This window comes from Macrotis lagotis, chromosome X (assembly GCF_037893015.1).
Source record: "Macrotis lagotis isolate mMagLag1 chromosome X, bilby.v1.9.chrom.fasta, whole genome shotgun sequence".
In the NCBI taxonomy this organism is placed as follows: Eukaryota; Metazoa; Chordata; class Mammalia; order Peramelemorphia; family Peramelidae; genus Macrotis; species Macrotis lagotis.
The window spans coordinates 651263198-651287838 of NC_133666.1; the positions used below are offsets into that span (position 1 = coordinate 651263198).

Genomic DNA, 24641 nt, shown 5'->3' on the forward strand with positions numbered 1-24641 from the left:
AGGAGGAGGAGGAGGAGAAGGAGGAGGAGGAAGGAGAAGGAGAAGAAGAAGGAGGAGGAGAAGGAGAAGAAGAAGAAGAGGAAGAAGAAGAGGAAAAAATGAGCACGTAGAAAACATGGGAAGAGCAGAAAGGGATAAAGTTACAAAGGGCATTACCACATTAAAGATGATATATATTTAAAATAAAAGCTGTATATGGCAGACTGCAGGTTTCAATCTTCTGTCTTTTGAACTTGGTGACTATCAAGTTCATGTTTTTTTAAAAAAAGATTTTTCTTTGTTTTTGTTTTGCTTTGTTTGTTTTGTTTAAACCAGAACCAGACTATAGAAGTTCTTAAAGGCCAGATTGAGGGTTCTGTATTTTCTCTCAGTTGATCAGTATTTATTAACTACGAACTAGGTGCCAGTCACTGAAGAGTTTTGAACAGAAGAGTAACAAAATCAGAGCTTTGCATTAGGACTCTAGGAAGAGGAAAGTCTCAAAGGGACTAAGGTTTCCAGACTGGATGACGAGGAAGATGACAGTGCCATCAAAAGAAATAGGGATATTTGGAGAAAGGTCAGCTTAAAGAGGGAAAAGGAGTCCTGTTTTAATCCTGCTGAGTTTGGGGCCCTGGAAAGGACATCCAGGAAGATGTCCAGTAGGCAGTTGAGGACACTAGAGGGTGGGAGTTCAGATGGAGAGATTCAAGCTGGATACATAGATTTGGGCACCATCTGTATGGAGGTGATAATTGAATCCACAGAAGTTGAATATAGATCAAATCAAATAGCCAAGGAAAGAGCCAGATTTATAATGGCTACTCACAGTCTTGGAGCAGGAGGAAGAGAATGGAAAGGAGACTAAGGGAATGGTGATCAGTTAGTTGTTATCTTTCATTCTTGAAGAGGACCAAAATGACATCACTCTGTCAAGGTCTATGGATAGTGTCCTACTGTGTCTGATCAGCCAATACAAGTTTGCAAGGCTCTACCACAGACTGGGGACAAATGGTCCATATAAACACTAAATTTGCATATCTCACATTTCTTTTGAGCTATTTCAATTTGCTCCACTCAGAGAACACAGTCGTCTTTGATGTGGGCACGCCATGCTGGGCAGCCATTTGCCAGCATCTCCCATGTCATGCAATTGATTCTAAAATTCTTCAGGTAAACTTTGAGAGGGTCTTTGTTTTGCTTCTTCTAACCACCATGTGAGCACTTTCCTTGTGTGAATTCTCTGTAAAATAGTCTTTTAGGCAAAAGTACACTTGCCATTCAAATAACATGGTCAGCCTATACCAATATCATGCAAGGAAACCATTTGAATTGTCTTAGGAATATTCTGAAGATCACCTGTGGGGTAAAGTGCTGGACACTGAGGTCCATCTCAAGCTGAATTGCCAAGCATTCAAATTCTACTGCAGAGAGCACAACCAAAAGAAAGGAAAGTACTGAAATGTCACTGAAGGAAAGAGGGCCCAGGAGAAGAGGGGGAAGTGGTTAACAGTATCAAAAACCCACAGATGGGTCAAGATGGATGAAGACTAAGGAAAGCCCAATGGCCAAGGCAAATTATTAGTCATTGGTGACCTCAAAAAATAGTGTCAGTAGAATGGACAGTGAGAAACTGTAGGGTCCAGAGGTGAGGAGTGAATGAGTGATGAGGAAGTAGAGGAGAAAGTATAAACTGCTCTTTCCAGAAGCTGAGCACTCAGAGAGATACAGGATGAGAACTGGAAGGAGCAGTAGGGCCAAGATAAGAATTTAAAGATAAGAGAAATACTTTGTCTGTGAATAGCAGAGGAGAGCCCAGGAGAGAAAGAGATATTAAAGACAAGAAAGCTAGGAAATGATCCCCAAATGTGGGGGTGGGAAAGACAAGGGTCACACTATCTTCTAAGATAGGGAGATATTTTCAAGTGCAGAGCACAGGGGTTGAGGGAGCTCATGGTGGAGGGCATCAACTTCATTAAGAGAAATGACAAAGTCTTCTCCTGGGAGGGAGAAAAAAGTTGGGGGCTTCAGTGGATCACAGAATCATAAAACCCAGAAGAGGTCTCAGATACTATATAAGGACAAGGGCGGCTTCTATCCAACAAGTTATAACCTAGCCAGTTTTTGAAGACCTCTATTGAAAATGACCCATCCCTACCCCCAACCATGCCACCCCCTTCCACTTCTGACTAGCTCTAATTGTAAGGAAGTTGATCCTGACTGCAAGCCTAAACTAACGTCTCTTTGGGGTCACACAAGATATCTAACCTCTCTTCCATATGATATCTCTTCAAATAATGGTAGGTGGCTACCATGTCAATACTCCCTGGGTCTTCTCTTTTTGTAGGATAAAAATACATTTTTTGGACTGAATACGGTGACTTTACTGATAGTACACAATAAAGGACTCTATGCTTCTCCCCACTACTACAGGGTTGCTTTGGAGCAAAGAAATAAAGGTGGAATTCCTTTTTTGTCTTCAAGTAATGCTTAAAGGCCTGAATTCATCACCCTTTATCACTGTGGCCACTCTTCTTTGGACACTCTTCAGCCCACAAAGTCCTTCCTAAACGTGACACCATGAACAAAATATTTCATGCTATCTGACTAAGTCAGCAGCTAGCTGGACTATCACTTGGCCTGTTGTCACTGCCTCTCTGAATGTGATATGATAGCCATAATTTTGGGGGTAGCTATATCACACTGAGGATTTGAATTAAATTGTTGCTGTTTAGTCAGTTCAGTTGTATCTGACGCTTTGTGATCCCATTTGGGTGTTTTTAGAGATACTAGAGTGGTTTGCTATTTCATTCTCAAATTCATTTTGCATATGAGGAAACTGAGGCAAACAGAGTTAAGTGATTTGCCCAAGGTAACACAGCAAGTTAAGTGCTGAGGCCAGATCTGAACTCATGAAAAGACTCTATCTACTGCATTATCTAGTTGTCCCATATTGAACTCGGAGTCCACTAAGATCCCCGTTTTTTTTTTGCAAGTGACCTGCAGTCTAGTCAGGCCTTCTTAATTTATATTTAGCTATATTAAACTTAGCTATAAAACTTTATATTTAGCTATATTAAATTTCATCTTATGTTGCAGTCTGATGCAGTCTTTTTGGATCTAGACTCAGTTATCTGATGCTATAGCAATGCATCATTTGTAAATCACATAAACATAATGTCCTTCCCTTTATCCCAGACTTCGGTAAAGGACAAATCACTGGGATCCTCCACTAATGACTACTTGCCAAGCTGACAACAAACTATTAATGACAACTATTTATTCTAGGTCACTCAACTAGTTCTGAATCTTCCCATACTATGATGAGATTTTGTTCACAGGAACAGCGTGATTCAAACACTTTGTCAAACCTGAGGTAAACTGTGTGAGTGGTATGCCATTTGTCTATCAAGTTAATAACCTAGTCAAAACAGAAAATGAGATAGGTCTGACAAGACCAGTTCTTTTTGTTTTTGTTTTTGTTTTTGTAAGGCAATGGGGTTAAGTGACTTGCCCAAAGTCACACAGCTAAGTAATTATTAAGTGTCTAAGGTCACATTTGAACTCAGGTCCTCCTGACTCCAGGACCGGTGCTCTATCCACTGCACCACCCAGCTGCCCAAGGCCAGTTCTTGATAAAACCATTTGCCTCAAACTGAAGAGAATCTCATGGACCTATGGTTTGCAATAGTCCCTCTTTTCCTTTTATTGAAAATGGAAACATTATCCTTTTCCCAAGCCAATAGTCTCTTATTCATTCTCTAGGCTCAACAATCACTTCAACTAGTTCTTTCAATTGCCGCTGGGGGGGGGGGAGAGCGAGAGCGAGAGCGAGAGCGAGAGCGAGAGCGAGAGAGAGAGAGAGAGAGAGAGAGAGAGAGAGTGTCTCTGAACCTGGTGACCTCATGAGTGGAAAGTGTTTCAAGTTAGGAGACCCAGGACCATACACTAGCTTTTCTGCTTCTTCCAGTGTGACCTTGGTCAAGTTCTTGAAACTCAGTTTTTTAACTTTTAAGGGGTTGAGGAATATGGTTTCTTAGGCCATAGATGACTTCAAAGGCTATGTCTCAATCCCCTGATCCCAGGTCTCTCTGACCCTAGAGATCCCTAGATCTCTCAATATCCTAACCCTATAAATCCCTATCCCTGAATCTTTCTGCTCCTAGGAATTCCCAGATCCTATGATCACCTGTCCCTAAATCTCCTGGTTCTACAAATCCCTACCTCTGAATCTCCCAATCCTATAAATCCCTAACCCTGAATCTTCCTGACCCTAAGGATCCTCAGATGCCATGATTCCCAATCCCTAAATCTCTTAATCCTATAAATCTCTTTCTAAAATTCTCCTGGGTCTAGAAATCTCTTTCCCTGAATGTTCCTGACATTTACACCAAGACTTTAGGAGTTAGATGTTCTTTTACAATCACCCTATTTGTCTTGAGCATCCAGTCTCTCATTGTTATATCCTTTCTAATCCAAAAGATCCTATTCCCTGGCTGAAAAAGCAGAAGCAAAGTCAAAGATGATTGGCTCTATCTTTTCTCCATTCTCTGTTATTACATCTCATACCCTAAAGGAAGCAACCCTCACTCGCCTTGGAACTTTCCTCTCTACTACTAATATAGTTCTGAGAAACTCATTTGACTTTTCTTCCCTGGATTTCTTAGTCTCCCACTATTCTTATCAGACTGTACCCCACTCTTGTTTCCCTCTTCAGTCATCTGACCCTGCTCTTATCTTCTGTACATGTCTTTTATAAAAAAAAATCTAAATTGTTTGGCAAGTTTCCTCTTGTGTCTGCCCTTGGTCTCTCCCTCTTTTCTTCTTCTTTTTTTTTTTAAGGTTTTTTGCAAGGCAAATGGGGTTAAGTGGATTGCCCAAGGCCACACAGCTAGGTAATTATTAAGTGTCTGAGGTCAGATTTGAACCCAGGTACTACTGACTCCAGCACCCATGCTCTATCCACTGCACCACCTAGCCACCCCTCTCCTTTTCTTCTTCATTGGAATTGTTTATCTTTTTGCTTTTAGAATTTTATTCTCGAGAACTTCCTATCCTTCCTGTGTTATCTTTTTTTATGGGATTTAGTCTTTTCCTTTAGATAAAAAGGATTCTGTGTGTGTGTGTCTCATGGACCCCATGGGCAATCTGGTGATTGGTTTGTTGCCCACATGGCTAATTGAAGGAAATGCTCGGTTTCAGGGAGAGGTTAATGAAAGCAAAGGTGTTGGGGTTTTTTCCCCATCCAAGGTCATGAAACCTCTGAAATCCATTCACAGATCCCAAGTTAAAGAAGTCTGTTTTAAATCCTTCAAAACCAAAGGATTTAAAGGGGATCTACCCTCTCTATATTTTGAAATCTGTTCTCCCCAAATTTGGAATACTGGTCAGATTATCCCTAATCACCCTTCCTTCTTTATTAAAGATCCTAAATTGGAGCACTCACTTTCCCCTGGGGGTTCTAATCATTTCCTCCCTAACAATCTAAGTGAAAATGCTCAGATCCAGAAAAACAGGACCCTTGTTGATTCCTCTGCTTTTTGAAGCATAAAATTATAATTAAGGCAAATAACTCTGCTTCCACAGACTTTTTATTTCTTTCTTTTGAGAAGAAACTCTGGAATCCATCTTCCAGTCGGGGACCTCAGACTTTCTTCTAAGCTTCAGTTAATATCCAGAAGGCCAATTCTGTCTCTTAGTGTTAGGATCTGGTGAAATTATATTTAGAGATCTGAGGTCACAGACCTTATTTCAAGCTCCTTTCTTGAATTTTATCTCCTGTTAATTTCTGCATGTCTGCTGCTATTCTGATTCCTACATTGTAACCACTCTCTACGGTAAGTAGAAGCAGACAGTTTTCTCTCTTCTGCCTGGCTATCTGATTTAGATTTGCGAGCCCAGGAGAACACATTCTTGCCACCATTGGTAGTAGATGCCTGCCTAGGAGGCCAATGTTGTTCACTCGTTTTAGTCATGTCTGACTCTTTATGATTCCATTTTAGGGTTTTCTTAGTAAAGACACTGGAGTGTTTGCCATTTCTTTTTCCGGTTTATTTTGCAGATGAAGAAATTGAGGCAAATGCTGTTAAGTGACCTGTCCAGGGTCACACAGTTAGGAAATGTCTGAGGTTGGATTTGAACTCAGGAAGATGAATCTTCTAGATTCCAAACCCAAAATTCTAGGAGTAGTATAGCTGCCCATCCATAGGAAGGATAAGGGAGGTCTAAGGAACTGGAGTCCCACTGAGGACACTTAGCATTGAAGCAGGGGCAGAGATAAACAGAGTGTCAAATGACATCAAGCATCACTGTATGTTTTTGGACTAAGTTCTGCAATAAGAGAAGACCCTATGAACAAAGGAGAAAAAGAGGCCCAGAGAGGGGAGGAACTTGGCCAAGGTCACAAAGTCGTTAAGTAATAGAGTTAGGACTTGCATCCAGGTGCTCTCTGGAAAGAGGGGCTAGGTTTGTTTTTCCCTACCCCAGAAGACCCCTTTCAAGATATCTCAGGGTTCACAGAACCCTTTTCCATTTAAAAAGCACTTTCATATCCATCCTCACATTTGACTTCCAAAATTATCCAAGGGATGGAGGAATATTGTTGCCCATTTTGCAGGTGGGAAAACTGACACCCAGAGAAGTAAACCAATTACCCAGGTCACTCAGCAAGTTAGTAGATCCTCCTGACTGATTTTTCTGACCCTTCCTTTGGATCTGGACATGGCAAAGTGCCAGGCACCCCATGCCTACCTTACCTTATCAATCTCCTTCTGATTGGTGCCTTCCTTCCTCAGCCGCTCAAGTTCCAAGCACCTGCTAACGTAGCTCTCCCGGGACTTGGGCAAGATCTGGGAGACACCATGTAGTGCCTGGACAGCTTCCAGGGTACCCACTGCTTCCTCCTTGCACTGTGGAAAGAGTGAGTAGAGAAGAGAATAAATAAGGACCTTTCAACAGCTCCTGGGGATCCTCCTCCCAGGACCCTCCCCTGGGCCGCATCTACTCCAGAGACAAGGTGGAAAAAGGGAAGGACATCCTGGACATCCTGTTAAATGAGGTATAACTGGAAAAGGACAGTAAGACATGATCACTCTGAAAGGCTAAGAGGAAACAACTAGGCTCACTCAACTTGGAGCAGAGGCTTTCAGTTTAACATAAGATTATTCAAATCACCATGGATTTAAAATGGAAAGGAAACTTTGACGTTATTACCCAAAGCCGTCATTCGACAGATGAGGGTCAGTAAGTAATAGAGTGAGGACTTGAATCCAGGCCCAGAAAAGTTAAGGGACTTAGCCAGAACCACTTAGCAAATAACTCAGGCAGGATTCAAACCCAGGGAAAACACCCTCATCATCTGAGGCATCCCAATATGGTGTGGGCCTCCTTGAGAGCAGGTCACAAAAGGTCCAGAGCCCAGATGACCATTGTAACCTCTGCCCTTGGATTCATATGTTGCCCTTGGAAGACTCCCAAAAGCCTGGGGCACCTAGGAGTCTAGCTCAGAATGTGCCAGTTCAAGTCAGACAATTATGTGGGGGTGGGGGAGGAAGGGATGAGGATGGCACCTTCTTGTGGGCTTTGCTCTGCTCCTCTCCATAACGGACCACATCCTTGATGAGGTCATTCAGCTTCTTGGTCAGCTCCATGTGGCACAGTGCCAACTTGTCTGAAGATACCCGGAACACTTCCCAGAGTGGGGCAAAAGTCCTAAGGGTACCAACCAACAGTCACATAGTCCTGGACACTCTCGGGGGTACCTCTCACCTTCACATGCACACACATACACACACACATAACACACACACCATATCAAACCTCTTCTAAATCTAGGGCATATATCCTTAATCTCTGAGTCTCATGTGACCAGCAATGCCAATTAGAAACATCTGCCCACACTGGTAGGTTTTGTTTCTGACTGGACAGATGCTGACATATGATGAGTTGTTTTTTTTCAGGGGTGAGGGACGCTCCTATCACAAATGCCTTTATTCCCATTCCCCTAAGGGGCTTGAGCCAAATTACCAATGCAGTCAGCTTCCCTCCCCAATGAAGTCCCCTCTCACCCTTCCCTCCATCCCAGCTCACCCCATGGGGGTCCCATTGCCAGCCATCTTAGCAAGCTTCGCCATGGCCTTGGAGTATGTCTCCTCCACCGTGGCCCTGGAATAATAGAAAAGATGAAGGATTTGATGGGTGGAAAGGCTCGTGGAGGCTGGAGAATTAGAGGGGGAACAGTAATGCTTTTTTTTCTTTCTCTGCTCAGGGGCTAGGGGTAATAGGAAAGGGAAAGGATGGGTCTGGAAGTGGGAGTGGGACCTGAGGGTGGGAAGAGGAAGGAGGATGGGGAGAGAGTTACCTTTCTCGGATGAAATCAGCTAGTTCCTTGGTGGAGACCTGTCCCTGCTTCATGCTGTGGTAGAGGACATCAAAACCATGATTCTTCTCCCCCTAGAGAATAAGAGTAAGTAGTCTGTCTGTGAATTAGCTCAGGTACCTACCTGCTAGAGTAGATACTTCTATTGTCTTCTCTGACAGTCCTCCAAATTCAGACATTCATATTCTAAGAAACCTCCCAGTTTGACCATTCTGTCAAGGGATAAGGGTTCAAGGGACCCTTCCAGTTTGACCATTATATGTTCAAGGGACCCTCCCAGTTTGACCATTATGTGTTCACGGGACCGTCCCAGTTTGGACATTCTCTGTTCTATGTTCTAAGATCCAAGTCTGTCCTCCCTGTGAGTAGATGTTTCTGTAGGAGCTCTCAAAAGGAGAACTAAGGTCCAATACTAGGCTAAGCTTTTGAGGCTCTTCAGTAACAGACTGATAAATTAGATCACTGGAGTTGGACTAGACCTTAGAACACAAAATATCAGGGCTGGGAGGGCCCTTAGAACATGAAAAGTCAGAGCTGGGAGAGGTCTTAGACAGGGAAAACCAAGGCTAGGAAGATCCTTAACAATCACCTGAGACCCTTCATCTTACAGACAGACTGAGAAAACGGATTTGCCCAAAGTCACAAAGAGAGTTAGGAACAGAGTGGAAACTGGACCCTGGACCATTCTCCTTCCCCTAGTCTTGGTCGTCATAAAAGATTTTCCTGATTCATCCAGCCTGTGCTGTGATGATGACAACATCCATCATTACTAGCATGACAGCTTGTATTTTTATAGTATTTTAAGGTTTTCAAAGTGTTTTTTCTCATATGCTTTCATTTGATCCTCACAATCACCCGATAAGATAGATACAGTCATTATCCCCAATTTACAGATGGGGAAAGCAAAGCATAAGGAGGTTGGGCAATTATTTGCCCAGGGAGAGCTCGGGATGGAGGCCAACTGGAGTGGGGTGGGGGGACAGGCTGCCTTGTCAGGGTTCGAGGCAGGATCTGGATTAAGATGGACTAGATGATCTCTCAGGTCCTTTTCCCAGCCATGCTTCAACAATCTCCTGAATTTTGGCAGGGGTAATGTCAGATTAGGTTTGGGGTCCCTGGCAGGAGACAATCGAGGAGGGCCTTGGCAGGCCTGGGAGCAGGGGATGGAAGCGACTCCCAGGGCTGGGGTGTGGTAGGGGCTGGGGGGGAGGGGGGGACAGATGGCTAGAGTCTAGAGGGGGAAACAGGGAGAGCTCGGGATGGAGGCCGACTGGAGTGGGGTGGGGGAGGCGGGCTGCCCGTCAGACACCTGCTAGAACAGAGCCCGTTCACATCAACCCCTGTGACTCCAGCCCCCAACGTTCTGCCTGGCATGTCACACAAAACATCTTTTCTTTTTGCTGCTTAGCTTCAGCCAAGTCCCCCAGGCTTGGCCTGTGCCAGGCAGGCTTGCAAAGGCCCTAGGGGGTCTGCCCAATATTGTGTCTGAGCCCCCCAAATTCAGAAGTACAGAATCCTAAGGTGTCCAGATCAGAAGGGACTACCGCACAGCCTCCAATCCGAACTAGGCCCTGAGTGGTAACCAGCCAGTCTGTACTCGGAGACCTCCAAGGAGGGAGATGCCACTAGCTACCACCATAAGATTCTCTGGAGGTCCAGCTCTGCCCTTTGGAGCCAGAAGCTTCAGTCCTTCCAACACTTCCCCAACAAAGCAAATGGCCACTAGGACAGCCCCGGCTCTTCTCTTTCTCCCCCCAGCTCTTTAACTGCTCTGCCTATGGCCCGAGCTGAAAGCCCTTCTCCTCTGATCAATCAATAAACATTTGTTAATTTCCCACTATGGACCGCACCTTTCTGGCCTCTCCCTGTCCTCCCTAATCTGAGGCGCTCAGACGTGATGGGACCAGGGTCGAGGACAGAAAGACCACCACCTTCCTGTCCCTGCATGCTCAGCTTCTTACCATAATCTGAGATATCAATGACTCTCCTGGAGATCTATGTCACACTGTTCACAGCCCTTGATATTACAGCTCAGTTCAATTCATTTGGTAAGCTTTTATTAATTAAGCAAGCAATTTATAAGCATTTATTAGACACCTCTGGGGAAGACACAAAGAAATTACCCACTCTCTGGGTTCCAGGGGAGTGGGTACAACTGGACAAACCCTCTACTGCTGCAGTGTTATTATGTTCCCCCATCCCCCTGGATGGGAGGCAATCAGATTCAAGTGACTTACCTAAGGTCACACAGTGACTGAGGTCAAATTTGAACTCAGATTCTCCTGACTTCAGGGCTAGTGCTCTACCCACTAGCTGCCCAGAGTCATTTAACCCTGATTGCCTTCCATCCAGGCCTATCTCCAATTGTTCCAATCTATATCAAGCTATTAGATAGCTCCAGAGGAGAAAGGGAGGTTGATGACTTACCCCTCATTCAGATCCAATTACCTGCTTGTCATAGCACCACCTCCCTGACCTCATAATCTTCTTCATGAATAAAGGACACTCATCATCATCCTCATCGTGATGTTCCCCTATGACCTGTCCCTTCTACTGACATATCTATTCTAGCCAGGGTTCTGTCAAATTCCCCATCACCAAGGGTAGAAACTACCTCCTCACATTCAAATGTGTCCCAAATCCTACTCTTTGTCCAGAATATTTCTCTTTTTCATCTTCTCTCCATCCCATAGCCTCATCGCCTCACAACTGGACAATGGCCAGAGCCTCTTTTTTTGTGTCCAGCCTACTATGTCCCTCTAGCCTTCCTTTCATAGGTCTCTAGATTCATTTCCCTAAGTCCACGTAAGATCAAATCTCTTCCAGTTACAAACTCTCCATAGCTCCCTGTCACCCACAAAAGAAAGTTCAACCCCCTTAGCCTCACATATCATGCCCTCCATGAGGTACTCCTCCCTTCACATGCTCTAAGCAACTTGCCTTCATGTTTATCTAACAGTCTGCATGGGGGAGGCCCCCCTTCATCTTTGTGGCAAAGCTCTGGCAGTCCTTCTTACCCTGGAAGATCTCCCTTGGCCCTGTCAGCCTAGTCCTCGGATGGGTGAGTTCCTCCCAGAGCATCTGTTTTCAAGGAAGTCGCCAGGCCGGCCCCCCTCGCTCCTTTGGTCCTCTCTGACTGTGAGCTGGCCTTCTCTACCAGGCCCTGGCAAGGGTGTGCTCCAACCCCCTTCCTCCCCTGCTTTCAGATCCCTTTGGTGAGCTCTCTTCCCCCATTAGAATGGCAGGGACTGTGGTTGGTTTTTCAGGTCTTTTTCTCCTTTTATTTGTATTTTCAGTGGTTAGCAAAGTGCTTGGCAGCTACTAAGTGATTAACAAGTCATGACTTCAAAGTCCAACTCAGGCCCATGTCCTCTGGGAAGCTTTCTCTGGCCTTGCCAGTCACCAGTCACCTCTCCTCCTCAGAGCCCCCACAGAAGTCATTGTTTATTCAATCCACGGAGTACTTAGCACATCATGTCTCATCCTATTAGTCATCTTTCCATATGTGAGAGCTCATCTTTCTTGAAAGTCGGGAAAGAGGGGAGGGGAGAAGAGGAGACAGGAAAAGAGATGGGAAGAGAGGAAGATGAAGGGAGAGGAGGGGAGAAGAGGGGAGGGGAAGGGAAGGGAGCAAAAACGGGAAAGGGAGAGGAGAGAAAGAAGGGAGAAGGAGTCTATCCTAATAGTGGAAAGATTTCTTGACTAGGAATCACAAGACTTGGGTCCCAGTGCTACCTTAGACATTAACTGGTTGTGAGACTTTGGGTAAGTCCCTTCCTCCTTGATATCCAGGGACTCTTCCAACTCGAGCAATTCATGCTCTAAGCCCCCCCCCCCAAGCCCTGCCATTCCATACTTTAAGAGGCCTCCCAGTCCTGCCATTCTATGTTCTAAGTGCTGCCCCCCCCAGCTCTGTCATCTCAGCTTCACTCAGTTCTTTCGCTCCCAAGGAACCTTCTAGAGCTCTTTGACCACAGCAGGACTTAGGAGCTGTATCTTGGAAGCACATTACCTGCAAGACTTCTTGGTCTGCCTGCACTTTCTTCCATGGCCCAGTGCAAACTGCTACCTGGCTAATAGGCACCCTGACCAATCACAGCGCCAACAGGAACCGGGCAGTCTTAGGCACCTGCTATCCATGGCTAGACAGGGCTCACTGATACGAACCCTGCCTGCCATCTGTCTCTTGTCCTGAAGCCTAGTCTTGGTGAGCAGCAATGGCAAGAAAGGGTGTTGGGCTCCTTCTAGACTTGGCTGGGGGGCCTGTAATTCAGTGATTCTAAAGGGTATAGGGACTGAGAATGAGCCTCAGGGACAAGAGAGAAGTGACCCATGGAATATCACAGGAGAAGCGCAGCTTGATAGACTAAAATGTCCCACCCCTTATTTTAGATAACGGTTGTCTTTCATTCTCAAAGAAGACTACAACATCAGGGAAGTAATGCCATGACAAGTACATGAACTGGATTTGAGTCAGGGGCTGTGTTGAGTCACTTTCTCCACAAGAGTCATCTGGGTCCAGTGGCCAGATATGGATCAGGATGACTGGAGATGGCCTTGAATGCCAGGCAATCAGGGTTAAGTGACTTGTCCAAGGTCACACAGCTAGTAGGAGTCAAGAGTCGAGGTCAGATTTGAACTCCTGTCCTCCTGATTCCAAGCCCAGTGTTCTATCCACTGTACCACCTAGATAAGGAAACTTAGGTGCTGAGAGAAGGAGGGACTTGCTCAAGGTTGCACAGAACCCAGGCCTCCTGACCCTCCACTCTACTTATGTCATCCTTACTTTCTTGATTCTCTCCAAGTCTATCTCTTTCAGGAGACCCTAAGTTGCTGAAGTGTGGTATCCCAAATTAAAGCTAATGGGCTGTAGCTTGTCAAGAGCCTTGGTCTGGGGAACCAGCAGAGTTGACTTTCTCTGATCTTTGGGTTGACCACTCTTCTCTACACGTCTCAGCCCTGCCCACTGATGATAGGACCTCCAAGCCCTGGCTCATTTCTAAGAGAAAGATGAGGCCCGCTTCCTATGGGCAAGGGGGCCCAAGGATGATTTTTCCTCCATTGCCAATAAGACTTTTTGTTCTCCAGATCCTGTGGCAGGACAAAGCATGGGACAGAGAGAGAGTAAAGTCCCTTTAAGGAGGGGGACCCTGGCCTCGGGCTGTAAATGGAGGTTGATAAGCTGAGCTGCCTTTTCCTGGCTCTGTTGCCAGGGGCAACCAGTTACTCGGCAACCTGGGTCTCCCCCTTGGCAGAGCTAGAGGGCTTGTAGAAAAGACGAAGAGAGCAGGGCTGAAGCCCACCTCCCCAATCTATATTTTCCTGTTTCTCCCCATCTTCCTCAAAGGATAGCTCCCATCTTCCCTTCAAAAGACTCTAATGAGTCCTGTGGCCTTAAATGTATATTTTGAGAAAGGGGGGAGTCATTTAGGGAAAAAGTAGAGAGAGAGATGGGAAGACAAGGGAAAAAAATCCCCAATCATCCAGAGATGATCTGGAAAGTCCCTCAGCCCAGAAGAGTTCCTGACCTAGCAGAAGAATAGCCATGTTGGGTGGGTGGGTGGGGATCTGTGAACAGAGACCTCATCGCTAGTCCTAGAAACTTCATCCAGGACCCTGAAGCCTGCTCAGAGAGGCCCTTGCCCTGGTATTCCAGTGTAGGAGATTCAGTGGGAATCGGCTGAGGGATCAGTTGCCTCCTCCTCCTCCAGGAACTACCCTTCGGGAAGCCTTTCTTGATTAAATCTGCCCATCACTTTGGATCTCCTCCTACACACAAGCCCATCCCTGTTGCCCCAATTCCAGAGCTATACTTCCTCTTCCAGTGGGTTATGGGCAGGGGCCTTTCGTCTTCCTCATCCTCTTCCTCTCCCTGGAGATTGAGAACTAAAAGGGACCTTCTATCCCTCCATTTTTCAGAAGTTCAGATGGGGTTACCCAAAGACTGGTGGGCAGGAAATATCAGAGCTGAGATTTGAACTCTGCTCTAAAATATTTTTCCAGGGCAATGTGTATTCTCTCAGACAGGGACATTCCAAGGACAGTATCTCAGGTCTTTCTCCTAATTCAGAGATTTCTCCCAGAAGAGCTCACTCAGGAGAAACTAAACAGACTAGGCCTGGATGCCACCTGCTCTCCCCCCATGCATTCCATTTGCCTCACCACCACCCTCAACCAGAATCAAAGTTCAGTCTCAACAAGTACCCCTCTTCCCTAGAAAAACAAAAGGCTTTACTTACCCAAAAATACTCCCCAAAATAGGACATTTTGGTTACTGGCTGGTCTCCTGAAGACCCCTCCTAGTCACTCACTCCAATCAATCCCTGCAGTGGTCCGGGTTTCAGCCCTTGGAGGAGGGGGGAGAATTCCAATCTGTTTTTCTTTCCTCATCCCTAAGGGCAGAGGAGAAGATGGGGACCCAATGAGGAATTGAAAGTTGGGGGGGTGATGAAATGCAGTTCCCCCACACACACACCCTAGTGCCTGGAAACTGGCTGGAGGAGAAAAATGGTAGCTGGTAGGTTGGGAGATAGAAAGAGAAGAGGGAGGCTTTTAGGGACAGGGCCTGGCTCAGACATCTGGTCAGTCACGGTCTGAGCTCCCATCAGTCTCGGCCGGAGTGGTGATTGGCAGGCAGATGTCCGGCATGAGGCAAGGACAGCAGGGCTACCCCAGGGAAAGCTCCATAGGTCTGCTCCCTCTTCTAGGGATTGTCCAATTGAGCAAGCCACAATTATTTATTAAGCATGATGTGACATTTCTTACCCGGTGGGCAGGGGGCCAAGTTCTGGGTTTAGAAGGGTACTTCCCAACTCTATCACTAACTCACAGTTGACAATGAGGAAGCTCCTTTGCCTTCCTGGGCTTCAGTTTCTCCTTTTGCAAAATGAGGGAGACATAGTGGACTGGCTAGTCTCTAGGGGTCCTGATAATCAATGTTCTATGTGTGAAGGGCCCTTCTGGGGTGGGGGCTGGGGCAGCCTTGATATTCTTGGCAAATTTGCCCCTAGCTGGGGCCCTGGTAGCTGTCATAGGAGCTGGGGAGTGATTCATTATGCATGAGGTGGTGGAAGCTGGGTGCCTGTAGCAGCTGGGGAACGCTGGGTCGTTCTCTGAAGAGACACTGAAGCTAACCCAAAACAGAGATGAGCACCCTGAAAGCTGGCAGAGTAGCTGAATGGGAGACGGTGGGAGAGAAGTGGAAATGGGGGGAGGTGGAAGGCCAGGACAGGCCTCCTCTAGAAAAGGCAAAGGGAACTGGGGTGGAGAGGGGGATGAGAAGAGAATAAACATCTTTAGAACTCCTACTGAGTGCTCCACAAAGCACTTGACAAATATAAGCTAATTTTAGACTCACAACAACTCTGAGAGGTCGGTGTTATGATTATCTTCATTTTATGGATGAAGAAACTGAGGCAGACAAAGGTGAAGTGATTTGCCCAGGGTCACACAGCTAGTGTCTGAGGCCAGATTTGAACGCAAATCTTCCTGGTGTCAGGTCCAGAGTTTTATCCACTGTGACAATTGTCTCCAGGCAGATGATTTGTTTTTTAACCTGATAGAACCCACCTTCATTAAAAGACTCTTGGATTTAAATTTCTAACTTTAGGCAACTCTTTTTTAAAAAAAGTGTTAAACATTTTTATTTGAAGCTTTGAGTTCTAAATTCTACCCTTCCCCTCCCCGCTCTCTGAGATGGTTAGCAATGATATAGGTTATACATGTGTATTATATAAAACATTTCCATATTAGTCATTTTGTACAAGATGACATGAATAAAAAAAGGAAAGAAAGAAAGCGAAAAAAATAGCCTGTTTTAGTCTATATCCAATCAGTATCAGATCCTTCTCTGAAGGTGGATAGTACACTTCATCAGTAGCTCTTTGGGATTGTTTTAGATCATTGTATTGCTGAGAATAGCTAAGCCCTTCACAATTCTCCATCGAACAATATTGCTATTACTGTGTTTAATGTATAGAAGTATTGCATATTTCACTATGCATCAGTTCATGTAAGTCTTCCCTGGTTTTTCCTGGAGTCATCATTAAGACGATTTATAAGGACCCTTCCAGGTCTGATAGTCCTGGTCCAAGTGTTCTAAGGGCCCCACCAGCTTTGATATCCTGTGTTCTAAGGACCTTCCCAACTCTGACATTTTATATTCTAACAGCCTTCTTTAATACTGACATCCTTTATTCTTAGGACCCTCCCAGTTCTGATAGCCTGGGGTCTAGGGACCCCCCCCCCAGTTCTGATATCCTGTGCTCTAAGGTCCCTCCTGAGTCTGATATCCTATGTTTTAAAATTATTCAGTCTCCAATTCTGACATCCTATGTTCAGTGAATGTTAAAATCTGGACTGGGAAATGTGCAGACGGTAGAGGGGGGTCCCAACCCAAATTTGAATCAGACGTCATGGAGGCCAGAAGAAGGGAATTGGGGGGGAGGCAAAAAGTTTGCTACTTCAGAGCTAGGGAAAATCCCAGCTCCTCTTGGCCAGAGGACAGATGCCACAGAGAGTCAAGCAGAGCTCCCCCCCGCCCCGGCCTCCGATGTGGTCTCACATCCCACCCCTTGCTTACAGTCTGCCGGTGGGCCTCTTTTCACTTCCCTCGGCCTCACTTTTCACTCTAAGGTTGGCCTGCCTACCCATGGTACCTACCAACCCTCCAAAGCAGGAGTGTGCTGGGGGGGGGCAGATTGATTCCTTGTGGCTGCTGCTTCTGTCCTACCCAAGGGGCAATGCAAGGGTTGCCAGAACTCACCCAGGGTTACTGGACCAGGGGCCCTTTAGCCTTCTCCATCCTCAGACTTCCCAGGGAGGGGGAACACCAAGGAGAAGGGACAGGAGCTTGATGGATGCTCCCAGAGGAGATGTAAAAACGGAGACTGGAGCAGGAAGGCCTCAGCTCAGCTCACTTCCGCCAGCATAAGAAGTCTCTTGTGGGGCCTGACACCTGGGTGCTAGGCTGGGGCCCTGGCAGGAAGGAGGCCAGACCGGGGAGCACGAAGGTTCCCGCCCCACCTCCCTCTCTGCACACCCACAGCTGCTCCTGGTACGGGGGGTGCATGGGGAGGAGATTGTACCCACCACCCCAAATGTTGTTTTGTCCTCCATTCTCAAAGACCATGACATCAGAGAGGTGATGTCATGACAAGCTCATGAACTGGATTTGGGTGAGGGAGGGCTATGCAGTGTCACCCACCTCACTTTCTCCTCCAGAGCCAGCTGGGTCCAGTGGCCTGATTTGGATCAGGATGACTGGAGATGGCCCGGGATGAGAGGCAGTCAGGGTTAAGTGACTTGCCCAAGGTCACACAGCCAGTAAGTGTCTGAGTTTGGATTTAAACTCAGATTCTCCTGACTCCAGGGTCAGAGTCTACCTACTGTGCCATCTAGCTGCTCACCTACCCCCAAATAGGAATGAGCAAAAGGCAGGTTAGGAAGAGCTCTGAGTTCTAATTCTAGCTTTTGCCACACAGTACTGGGTGATCTTAGTTAAGTCTTTCCCCTCTCTGGTCTCAGTTTTTCCCATCTACAAAATTAGATTGTATTATCCTTTCTGATGCTAAACTATGATTCAGGAAAGAACCCGGGGTCCAGACCCCCAAATATCCCAGATCTGGTTGAATAAGGTAAAGGATTGCCTTAGAGAAGAGGGCAGATAAGACTTTCAAAAGAGAAAACAGGCACAGTGTATAGAGCACCGGCCCTGGAGTCAGGACCTGAGTTCAAATCCAGCCACAGTCACTTAATAATTGCCTAGCTGTGTGACCTTGGGTAAGTCACTTAACCTCACTGCTTACAAAAAGTGGTCAGAAAGAGAAAACATCATCCAAGGGCAGGTTGTTTTGTTTTGTTCTTTTAATGAAAATAATTCCTATTTCTGTAGGACTTCAAGATTCACAGAGCTGTTCCCCCACAATATATTTGGCAAAGGGAGCAGTGCCCATTTTAAAGATGAGGAAACTAAGTCTTGTGGAAATTAAAGAACTTATCCAGGGTTGGCCAATTACTAACAGGATTTGAATCCATATATGCTTTTCCCATGATATCCCTAAAAATCCAGGGTCTCTTTTCCCACCCCAACTCTAGGGATCCCCTTCAATGTCACCGCAACTGTCTAGCTAACCCCCTAGCTAGCTTAGGGACAACCCTAATAGCAGGTCTATTCTTCGGCCACAGAGAAGGCTCTCAGCCTGGAGGGGTGGGACATAGGGGACCTGAGCTCTAGACACTAGATCATACATTTTGAGCTATAAGGGAAAAGGCACTTATTAAGCTCCTACCATATACTGGTTAGTATGTTTAGCATGTAACTATGATCTCATTTGGTCCCAGTGCTATTATCTCCCCTTTACAGATGAGGAAACAGAGGTAGAGAGAGGTCAAGTGACTTGGCCAGGGTCACAGAGCTAGTAAGTATCTAAGGCTGGACTGGAACTCAGGAGCACTGGGCCTCCTCCCTCCTCCAGTCCTCACTATATGCTTAAGAGTCACACAGAGCCTGGGATTCCACGTTCAGTCCTCTCTCCATTGTCCCAGAAATCTCTGCCCTGGCTCTGTGACCGGGCGTGACTCCCCCTTCCCTCATCTGTATAATGGGGTTAACAAGCCTGCCTGGCCTCCTTTCTGGGGTGACTTGGGAGTCTCCAATGAGATAACAGAAAGTGTTTTATAATCCTAGGGCAAACACCAGTGGAAACTATGATGATCATTAAGCCCTTCTTATGTATTTAGGCCTCTGGAGGAGTCAGCCTCCAAAGCCAGTTTTCCTTCCTTGTAGGATCACAGGCTTCAGAGAAGACTTGAAAGAGATTCTAGTCCAGTCCTATGTCTGACCTGATTCCCTCCTGCTTCACATGAAGTCCTCCCAGGGACAGCACTTCCCCAGGGTCCCGGGGAAGGGGAAGCCTATGTTCCACATCCTCTCTTTACCAAGCCTGGGGTGGAGGGAGCCAGAGGCATCTGGGAAAGTCCCAGAGATGGGGCTGCCCTGGTGAGAACTGGTTTAGAGGAGATGCAAGGGACAGGGAGATCATCCAAGTCCAGGAGGACCATGGGCAGAGGTCAGGGCCTGCAGAGAGAGGGCTGCAGGGTTATTCTGACCTTCCCTCCCGGGACTATCACTCTTCAGGAGAAGGGAGGATTCACAGACATAGTCCCTGGTGTCTCTCCCATTGACTTGTGAGTTCCCTGTAGGCAGGGCCCATATTTTTTTCCTTCTTTGTACTCCCCCCCCCAATTTAGCAAAAGAAAATCCTTAACACTTGTTAACATATACAGAAAAGAGTTGGGCAGTATTCACAGAATCACAGAAGGTAGAATATCAGAACCAAATGGACATTGGAAATATGAAACATAAAATAACAGATCTGGAAAAAACTAAAATATTGAACAGATCAAAATTAGGACCTCAAGACATAATATCCAAACTGAAGTCTCCAGATTGCAGAGATGACAAGAATAACTCACAGGGGCAAAATGGTTCACTGACCACAGATCATGGACCTACTACTTTTGAACTGTGTCACTTCATCTGTGGGCTCAGTTTCCTTAAGCATACTTGCATGAAAGTGAAGTGAGGCAACATGATGAACATGGAAATATGTTCATTCCTTAACAACCTACATAACCTACATCAAATTGCTTACTGTCTTAGGGAGAAAGATGGTAAGGGGAGAGATAATTTAAAAAAAGAATGCTAAAAAATTATCTTTACATGTTATTGGAAAAAATAAGAGTATTAAAGAAATAAAGGAAGGGAGGGAGGAAGGGAGGAAGGAAGGAAGGAAAGAGTGAGGGAGGAAAGGAAGGAAGGAAAGGAAGGAAGGAAAGGAAGGAAGGAAGGAAGGAAGGAAGGAAGGAAGGAAGGAAGGAAAGAGTGAGGGAGGAAAGGAAGGAAGGAAAGGAAGGAAGGAGGGAAGGAGGGAGGGAGGGAGGGAGGGAAGGAGGGAAGGAGGGAAGGAAGGGAGGAAGGAAAGGAAGGAAGGAGGGAGTGAGTGAGGGAGGGAAGGAAGGAAGGAAGGGAGGGAGGAAGGAAGGAAGGAAGGGAGGAAGGGAGGGAAGGGAAGGGAAGGAAAAGAGGGAGGGAGGGAGGGAGGAAGGAAAGAAGGAAGGAAAGAAGAAAGGAAGGGAGAGAATGGGTGATGAGAAGAATTAGGAGAACCATTGATAGTAAAGCTTGCATCTGCACTAAGATATTTGTATAACCATGTATATATATGTATAGCCATACTAACAATAAGAACTGCAAGGGTGTAAATAAGATTAGAGGTTTAGAGGTTAGGGGTTTAGAGCCCCTAATTTTACAGGTGAGGAAATTGAGTCCTAGGGTCATTAAGTGACTTGCCCAAGCTCACATAGTTATTAAAAAATATTCAAGGTGGAATTTGAACCCAGGCCCTCTGATTCCTGAGTCAATGGCCCTTCCACTGGCATATTAAAGGACAGTAATGACATCGCAATAAGCAAGCTTGAACCTGAAGAACCAAAAGAACATGCCTGTGACTATGGAAAAGCATTGGGTTTGCCCAATATCTTGCTCGGTTCATTTTGCTGAATTTTGGGTTGGGCTTGATTATTGCAATTCTTTTTTTTGGTATAGTTGATAGAGACAAGTTTCAAAGCCAGGAAGATCCAAATTCAAATCCTGCATCTGACATACTGACTAGGCATTTAACTGCTCCATAGTCCAGGCAACTTCTCTAGGTCTGATTTGTAGACAAAATAAGTTTTAAGCTGCTGACCTGCATTGGTAGAGGGACTTTGCTCACAAAGGAGTCCCCTATACCAGTTAGATCACTGGTTCAATGCCTATCTCTCTTGTTTTATTAAAAAGGATGACTCAGGAGCAGCTAGATGGGGCAGTGAATAGAGCATGGCCCTGGAGTCAGGAGGACCTGAATTCAAATTTGACCTCAGACACTTAATAATTACCTAGCTGTGTGACCCTGGACAAGTCACTTTAATCCCATTGCCTTGCAAATAAAATAAAAACAGGATGGCTCATTGGGTGGGGGAGGGAGGAGGGACATATTGGGAAATGAAAGTATGTAAAAACAAGAGATAAAAATTCAAATTTTAAAAGGCAAAAAAAAAAAGTTGCCCAGCTTCTTTTACTGTGTTATGTATGATAAGGAAATTTCTTTGTAAACCTTCACTGCTATAGGAGGTCAGGTAAGGATTACTGTATTCCCCAGGATCTCTTTGGCTCCTGTCCCCACCTAGTCCTCTGGATGGGGGCAGCCAGGGAAAGAAGGGAAACAAGGAGTAGTGGCCAGCAGAGGAGGTCCAGGCAGGGAAGACCCAAGGGCAGAAGCCTCAGCCTCCCAAGGGGAGAAAGGGCTTAACACATTTGGCGATTGTTCCCAAATTCTGATCAAGGTACTGAACCAAGGGGAAATTATCAAGAAAAATAGAAAAACATCCTATAAAAGGATTCCAATGGATGGTGGATAATTTTGCCTCCCTTCTCCTAGAAGAATCTATGCCCCTCCTAAGGTAATCACAGAAAGAGATGGGTAAGCACAGACCTCCAAGATTCTGGTCATCACAACCACCCAGCATTTTCCTGGCAAGGCACTTAACAATGCTTATGTCCGTAAAGGCTGAGGTCCCCAGAACTGAACTGGAGATGGCCCGAGCCTTTTCTACTGTCCTAAGCAATGATCCAGAGCCAGGTAGCCCGGCATCTGTCGGCGAGACCATTGCCAGAGATAGTGATGCTCTCTGTGGGATGGGAGGGAGGCAGGAGCTATCCAGCTTTGTTGGATCGGGAAAACAGCCATAGGAGGGGGGAGGTGCATGCCAACCACACCCAGAGGAGAAACCTGCTCCCAGGCGTGGGTACACAGCCTCCTGGAGGTATGGGCTTGGTATGTGGGTCAGGAAACACCCTATGGGGGTGAGGATGCCGGCCAGCCAGTTCCCCCTCCCATAACTCAGGTTGGGTTAGGTGAGGATTGGAGTCTCTCTCTTGCCTCATCTGCCAGTCTTAGAAAGTGAGCGCCCTTAGAATATCCCAACTGGACTGGTACCTCAGAACAGTCGGAATGCAGTGCCAGGGCCGGGAGGGTCCACGGAACAACAGAACGTCGGAGCCGAGAGGGGCCTTTGAACCCACTATCGGAGCTGGGACCTTAGAATACAGAATGTCAGAGCCCAGGGATGGCCCTGAGATTATTTGTCCCCGCTTTTGTGAGGGGATCACCTCCATTTGAGATGATGAAGGTCAGGCCCACCTTCCTGGGTTCGAATCTGCCCTTCGACACCCATTGGCTGTGTGACCCTGCGGAAGTCACTTAATCCCGTTTGCCTCAGTTTCCCCTCTGTCGGATGAACCAGAGGAAAAAAATGGCAAACCACTCCAGTCTGTGCCAAGAAAGCCCTAAAATGGGGTCAGGGAGAGTCGGACCACAAGAAGCCGCTCAGGCCCAGAGAGGGGCAGCCCAGGCCCGAGGGCACACAGCCCTGGAGGACGCTTTGCCGACCCCGGGGCACAGATGGAGAAATCAAGGCTCGGGTGGGGGGCTTGGGGCCGGGAGGAGGAATGCCCGACGGCAGGGGCCCCCTTGGGCGCGCTCGGCTCCCCCGCCCCCACCCCGAGCCTGGGCTCCAGGCCCACCCGGGGGGGGGGGAGGCAGGTGCTCCGGGGCTGTCACACGCGCGTGCACACGCGCACATCCCGCACACGCGGCACGTCCACACACACACACACACACACACAGATACACACACACACACACACAGATACACACACATACAGACACACACACAGATACATACACACACATACAGACACACACACACATACAGACACACACAGACACACACATCCCCGCACACACCATGCCCCCCGGCTGCTGGGCAGAGCCGCCAGCTCAGGGAGGGGCGCAGGCGCGGGGTTTGTGGTGGCGCCCGGAGCAGCAGCTCGGGCCCAGCGCCCCGCACGGCCCGGGCAGGGGCAGGGGCGCCCGCGGGGCTCTGGGCCGGGCCCGGGCAGGGGCGCCCGCGGGGCTCTGGGCCGGGCCCGGGCAGGGGCGCCCGAGGGGCTCTGGGCCGGGCCCGGGCAGGGGCAGGGGCGCCCGCGGGGCTCTGGGCCGGGCCCGGGCAGGGGCGCCCGAGGGGCTCTGGGCCGGGCCCGGGCAGGGGCAGGGGCGCCCGAGGGGCTCTGGGCCGGGCAGGGGCAGGGGCAGGGGCGCCCGCGGGGCTCTGCGCCGGGCCCGGGCCCCATTGTCTCCGGGCGCGGGGCGCAGGTGGCTGCGGGCCCGGGGCGGGGCGCCGGGGGGCTGCGGCCCGGAGCCGGGGAGGGGGCGCGGGGAGGGGCGGAGGGGGCGCCGGGGCGGGGGCGCGGCCACTCACCTCCCTGCGGCGCGGCCGCGTCCCGCTCCGGCCGGCGCAGCCACCTGCGGCTCCGGGCCCGCCGCCGCCGACACTGACACCCGGGCGCGCGGGCCGGCCGGCCCCGCCCCTCCCCTCCCGCGGCGCCGCCGGCCCGTGGGCGGGGCCTGCGCGGGCCCCGCCCCCGCCCCACCCTCCTGCGCGCCGGGCCCGGAGCCCCGCGGCCGAGGGGGCGGAGCCGCCCGGCCCGCCCCCGCCATTGGTACGTTCGGAGCGGTGGGTCCCGCAGCCTCGTCTCCTGACTGGCTGAGCTCAGGGAGGCGGCCCGTCTCCCTTGGAGACACTGGAACGATTTGCATACCTTAAAGAGACCGCTCTCTTTCAAAAAAAGCATAATGCCCTTCTGCCGCCTCCTTCCCACAAATTTCCGATTGCGGGAATCCATGCCAGGCGAGGAGCGGGGCCGCGCCATAGCCCGGGCCGGGGGCTCAGAGGGATTCGCCATCTCCCCCTCCCGCACCCCAACCCCCGGGACGGAGGCGCTGCTCCTGCGGGCCGCCCGGGTGACCTCAAGGATGCGGGGCTCCGCGGGGCGCCCGCGCTGGACCGGGCCCGGGAAGGCTCCGGGGCCAGAAGCGGGAGCCTCGCGCAAGGCCCTCGGCCGCGCTGAGCCTCTCTTTCCCCATCTGCAAGGACGTCTGGTCTCCAAGCCTTCTACATCTCGAAGCCCCCTGTGAGGGGCTTCCGAACTTGTCAAGGCTAAGGTCAGCGTTTTAACCTCAAAGAATGCCAGCTAGGCCCAAGGTGCGAGTTCAAATCCAGCTGCAGACCCTAAGGGTGTGACCTTGGGCAAATCGCTTGCCTCGGTTTCCTCATCTTGATAACGTGGAAATGTTCAAAATTATTGTGATGAGAGCACGGTGAATAATGGACTTGCATCTTG

At 48.2% G+C, this 24641-nt stretch overlaps 1 protein-coding gene across 4 annotated transcripts in view; it reads right to left on the bottom strand.

Moving 5' to 3' along the window:
• The window catches only part of FCHO1 (FCH and mu domain containing endocytic adaptor 1), a 50447-nt gene extending 26644 nt beyond the window's left edge, over positions 1-23803 (bottom strand). Inside the window, exons 1-7 of one of the 4 annotated variants that reach the window (XM_074204861.1) lie at positions 23720-23773; positions 22396-22496; positions 14596-14748; positions 8339-8430; positions 8068-8142; positions 7548-7689; positions 6735-6887 (exon numbers count right to left, since the gene is read on the bottom strand). In XM_074204861.1, coding sequence (XP_074060962.1) covers positions 6735-6887; positions 7548-7689; positions 8068-8142; positions 8339-8430; positions 14596-14622 — 489 coding nt within the window. In that variant the 5' untranslated portion in view covers positions 14623-14748; positions 22396-22496; positions 23720-23773. Of the gene's footprint in view, positions 1-6734; positions 6888-7547; positions 7690-8067; positions 8143-8338; positions 8431-8480; positions 9177-14595; positions 14749-17120; positions 17382-22395; positions 22497-23719 lie in introns of those variants that run through there. The other 3 variants (XM_074204859.1, XM_074204860.1, XM_074204862.1) reach the window with 3 other exon arrangements.
• Between the last annotated feature and the right edge of the window lie 838 nt (positions 23804-24641).